Raw genomic sequence first — 5876 nt, forward strand, 5'->3', positions numbered from 1 at the left:
GTAACGGTAACGGTAACGGTAACGGTAACGGTAACGGTAACGGTAACAGAAACAGAAACAGAAACAGTAACAGTAACAGTAACAGTAATAATAATAATAATTCAGGTGCCATGGATATGAAATTTTCTTTCTTTTTTGAAATTTCTCCAGGCCCGGGGATCGAACCCGGGGTCTCTGCGTGTTAGGCCAGCACGATAACCGTTCGGCCACAAGATAAGAGCTTTCAGTTCGCCTTCAATGACCTGTAAGATTCCAGCTACTTTCGCTGGAGTATTTTTTAACCGACTTCAAAAAAGGAGGAGGTTCTCAATTCAACTGTATGTTCTTTTTTTTGTATATATGTTACGCGATAACTCCGGTATTTATGAACCGATTTTCATGATTCTTTTTTTGTTAGAAAGGGGGTACGTCCCATTTCATTTTGAAGAAAATCATCCACCTTTAAGGGTGGCTGTTCACGCATGAAGATTCATTTTTATAAATAGCGCCTAACTTTTATTTAGGAGCAATTATTTTAATGGTTATTTGTGCTATTTCTCCAATTCAAGGCGTTTTTCTCTCAATATACTTTGAGTAGTGAGAACCGATAATTATTATCTCCAGTGTCAAGTCCTGTATAGTGGCGAACTAGGAGATATTTCAATAAAACTTAGCTAATAGACGTAATTCCAGGTACTTTTGAGGTCAGTGTTTTTAGTACTCTGTATTGAGATTATTTATGATACCAAGTGGTGGGATGAACCAGTCGTGCGCCTGATGGTAAGTGACACGCCTGTCCATAACAGTTGCAATGCCACTAAGAGCTTTAAATCACAAAGACTAGAAGATTAATAGATTCAGACGTTTCTTTGCGGAAGTCCATGTTAATAAAAATGGAAGTTAATTAATTTGCTACTCCGCGAACCTAGTGAAGGTTAAATCGTGCAAAATAGCTGCGCAAAATTGTAGCACGGAGGCAGTTATAGTTAATAAACAATATTTAACTACCAATTCAAATTTAACATGTTTGCCGTACAAAAGACATCAACGCAGCGACTAAAGCATTTTTGTACGTCTTTTACAAATTTTATATTATTTCCGGTGCCTCAAAGTGAGTTGCTGTTTTTAATTTCAGTTTATAATTAGCGATCGCAAAAAATTCCGATGTCGTTTACGACCAATATGTATTTTATTGGTTTTAACCAACATGGTAGCCGATCAGAATTGTAACCGTACGGTCACGGAGGCAGTTCAATTTCAAAAATCAAGGTTAAATATAAACTATAATGGATATATACCCTTGGTATGATAAATGTATTGTTTATTTCTTTTTTATTATAACATATAAGATAAGCTACACGTCTGTTTATAACACTTGCAGTGCCACTCAGAGCTTTAAATCGCAAAGATCTGAGGGGCACTGCGCCCGTCATCCCGAGACATTAGTTTATGTGTGTCTGTGTGTGCCTGTAATTTCACCAGCACTCTTACTTATCAAAACTAAAACGCATAACTTCCATGAACGAACTATTTGACTAAAAGTTCTACTGCTACTAAAATTATAAACCTGCACTTGGAAGAAGGTCCACAGAAGTTGGAAAATGTGTGCAGTCCCCGACCCGCTCTAGGCCAACGCAGCAGACTATAGTGAACCCCTTTTTAGAAAGGAGGCCAGTGTGGAAGCCGGAAGCACTGAGACGAAATTTTATATTAACGGTAATATGCAGAACTTCCTGCGTAAGAGTTCATCCTCCGTGCTACTTCTGCCGCCAAGGAATAATGTGAGCATTGCTGCTTTCTGGTTTTGAAGATTTTTTTTTATTTAATAATTACAAAACATTAATACGGTTTTACTTTACACTTTTAACCTAAACAGATTTGTATGAGTGTTGTAACTCCTCTAACATAATATATAAAATAACAATTTTATTAAATGTACGAAAAAAAAAGCAAAATGTAAGCAAAGTATAACACAATTAATGTTTACAAAAAACAGCTGAGCGAAACGAAACTAGATATACAAATTCCCAAAATACCTTCACATAGGTCTTAGTTTGAATAACGAAATTACGTATTTATTCTCTTTTCGCTATATACACATCAGACTTTGTTCTTCGGGTGAGTCGTTATGTCCGAGTCGGTTCGAAGGAATTTTTTCTGAGAGTTCTATCTTTGTATTAATAATTACGTTTATTTATTTTTTAAATTAATTTCTTGACGAATTGGGTATTCTTGAGACATCAGCTTACACGCATCCATTGCTGGATATAAGCATTCCCCTGAGCACGCCAACACTTCCGGTTCTGTGGGTCTACTCTACTCCCGTTCTCTTCCAAAACAATTACTGTCAAATATGTATACTCCACCAAATGAAAAGACGCATGATGCGATTGAAGCTTCATGTTTGACATTATTTTTTAATTTTGATGGTGTATTACTTATTTGACAGTAGTTCTTTCGGACGGATGTCAATAAAAAAAAAAATATTTTCCGTAATGTAAGCCGTTGAGCAACAGAGGTATTGCTAAGTGCTTGTGCAATAATTCTAAAGTTCCAACTTTTCGGTGCACATCATAATTTACAATACTAAATACAGAAAGTAGCTTCATGTGCCACTTACCACTTAGTCGAAATTACATAAAATTTGAGCATAGAACAAAATAACACCCGTTGAAAACAAACGTTGCCAAGCAACCAACCTAATCACTGCTGTTCTTACGTAAATTTGCCGTCACCATATGTAGTTTTATGTAACTCCACGGATCCCTAAAAGTGGGGAGAGACAATTCCTCAGTCCGCGAACAAACCCCGACCGCACCGCACGTGTCTACACCGAACAATGACAAAAAATAGTTATTAAAAAAAATAAAAAACAAAACCAACTAAATTTGAAAAATAATTGTCAATGTTTGTTATTAAAAAGTTATTTGCAAATTGAATTCGGGCGTAAAATGAAAGTGAAATCCGTAGTGCATTGACCGTCATGATGTTAAGCGAAAATAGATGGAAAGTAATATTGCTGGTCGCGGCGTGCGCGTGCGCAGCCGAGCCGAGTCGCGCGCTGAGCCTAGTCTACCCCCGCCAATACAGCAATATAATGTTCATACCAAAAAACTACAAAAGGACCCGGAAACAGAGAGTTCTATTCCTGGACGACGACGAAAACCATCAATCATTCAATGGACCTAATCCTGGTGAGATCGATCTCACACTCGATAAATCATCTTCTAAGATAAAATTTGATGATAATCAAGACTATGAATTTACGTCTGAAGAGAAAACGTCTTCAGGAAATGAAAGGTATTATGAACCGGCACCTCGTTTCAGGCCGTTCCAAACCCACCCAGCTTATTACCAGGGAAGGTACAATAGGCCTTATGCTCCTAATTATTACGATCCTTACCACGGCCCTATACCTTTCGCCCCTTTAGTAAGGAACAGTTTTTATTCTCCAAATGGATGGAAAGCGAGGAGTCCGAGAGTGGTTTTTCCATACGCGACTGACAATTCAAATTCATTGGTACAGACCAATGGACATACAGGCCCAAATGGAGTGGATAACGTAGTGTTCAGGGACCAGAATTTTGGTACAAATGACATCGGTACAGATGAGCAGAGTCTACAGGACATTGGTACGGGCAGTGCTGACGCCTTTGCGGAGAGAGGTGAGTTATATAATACTGTATTTTTTAAATAGAGATGCGAATTTTTAGTATCGATAATTTCGAAAATAATCTCTTATATTAACAAAATCTTCCATCGTTCTAAGAATAAGTTACATGTAAACAATTACCGATAGAGAATAATGGAAACAACGTAAATGTGTTCAATGAAAAGTAAATTGTAGTATTAAACAACATTTTTTCCAACGCTGACTATAGTACACAAAACTATATCGACACATTTCTTCGTAAATAGGCACTTCCAAAAATCACCCGTGTACACTTAGTCGCGTATATATATGAATTTTCATGATGTGAAAATATACATTTTCGACAAAAAATAGCCCACTCTAAATGTGACATGACACTTTTTTTTATTTATTACCAATCAATTACATAGGTGCATTGCAAACAATTATTACACCATTTAGAAACCACTAGGGTTTGTTGTCTATATCGATAGTACATAAATCATATTATAATTAAGTAAGATTATTCTTAAGCAACAAAGTAATGAATGAGCTATGGTAATTACAATACAAAAACTGCTGCAGCAATTAAATGGTTTAAAAAATAAAGTTTTAATATTAATTATCGTTGATTGGGTTGTACTAAATAATTGAAAAGAAGGGTATGGATAGTTTAAATAGCCTTCTATTTAAATATTTTTGGTTTCACAAAGAGAAATCAGTTGTCAAAAAACAAACTAATAATACATAAAAAGAGGAATTTAAAAAATGACATCGCTCCAAAACAACGTAAAATTACGTACGGCTCTAAGAATACCATTAACATTATTGACAGCTGAAATATTTATTACTGTTTTATATAATGGCACTGGCCAGCACTAAAGTAAAAGGTTAGGAAACAGGAAAACCATCAACCAACCTGTCTGATGTTTAAACCTCGGATATTGTCGACAATATGAGAACTATCACCCAAATTGTATTGAAAACTGACAAGTATCGAAAACAAAGGTCAATACCATTAATTCAGGGTCCAAAATGAACTTGTCAGTCTAATTAACAGTCCTTGTCGATGTGCAAAATGCAAAAAAAACTATTTAATACAAACTATCAAAAATTGTTATTGAATATTAAACCATACTTTCGTTTGTATTGATTTGCATTTTCGAAAAGTGACAATTCGCGTGTACATTTCAAAAACGTCTTGGGTTGTGAAAAAACAACTTTTAATTAATGATACGTCAACTTCACAAATAACACTAATTAAAATATTCTATACGAGTCATTGGCGATGAAGAGATCTCATCACACCTTGAACCTCTACAACTGCGTAGAGACGTTCATCACTTAGCGCTTTTTATCGGATGTACCATGACGAGAGCTCTGAAGAACTGTTGAACCTTATCCCGCGCTCTCCTTTCCTGCTCCAAAGCACGCGTGCTGGCCTCCGTAGTCACCGTTTTACAACTAGCCGTATTCCATCGCGAGCTAAAAGGTTTGGTGGCACCTTCCTCTGTCGAGAAGTCTAAGTCTGTCTAAGAAATCTAAAAAAAATCACAATTGAAAAATTGAACTCCCTTCCAGGGCACACATTCCCTTCATCTTACGACACGGGATCCTTCAAACGAGGCGTGAAAAGGCATCTTGTAGGCATGCAGGGTGGAGGTGGCTAGAGCAGTGATTGTATCAACACTGCACTAGGTTCCATCACGTTTGGATTGCATTTTCCATTTTACATTAGGTGGAATGGAATCATTTGCCTATCACGTATAAAAAATACTAAAAATATGCTCTTCTTCTTCGTGTGTCGGTAAAAAAAATAATCGACTTGATTCTTCAGGCATGTTTCCGAAAGGATTACAGATTTATCGTCCGAAAATCCCTTCTATATTAATAGAAACAACGTTTAATGTTGGTTCTGATAGCGCAAATTTTTGTCCCTCATGAGGTTTGAGAGTTGCTAAGGCCTTGACGAAGGCTTTATTAAAATATTAATTTTTTTATAAAATCATTTAACTAACCTTCTCAAAACTGTATAATAAATATTCTGTTGTTATCTAACCACCACACGTAACCTGTTAAAAATAAACTACAAAATTATTTATTGAACCAATCTCTAATACTGGAAGACAATTTTTAACCAGTACAAATCGTTTCATAAATTGGTACTACCCGAAATCTAACTTTCCTATCTACTGCCAAAAGCGTTAACCACTGAACCAACGAGAATGTCATGGAAACTGATATTATAAATGCGAAAGTTTGTTTG

The 5876-nt window shown here is 36.1% G+C and overlaps 1 protein-coding gene across 1 annotated transcript in view; it reads left to right on the forward strand.

Moving 5' to 3' along the window:
* Positions 1–2776: 2776 nt before the first annotated feature.
* LOC113227564 overlaps positions 2777–5876 on the forward strand; it is a 105376-nt gene continuing 102276 nt past the window's right edge. The window contains exon 1 of the mRNA XM_026460515.1: positions 2777–3644. Coding sequence (XP_026316300.1) covers positions 2963–3644 — 682 coding nt within the window. The 5' untranslated portion in view covers positions 2777–2962. The remainder of the gene's footprint in view (positions 3645–5876) is intronic.

The sequence above is a fragment of the Hyposmocoma kahamanoa genome, unplaced genomic scaffold, assembly GCF_003589595.1.
Source record: "Hyposmocoma kahamanoa isolate Upper Pololo Valley unplaced genomic scaffold, ASM358959v1 211, whole genome shotgun sequence".
Classification (NCBI taxonomy): Eukaryota; Metazoa; Arthropoda; class Insecta; order Lepidoptera; family Cosmopterigidae; genus Hyposmocoma; species Hyposmocoma kahamanoa.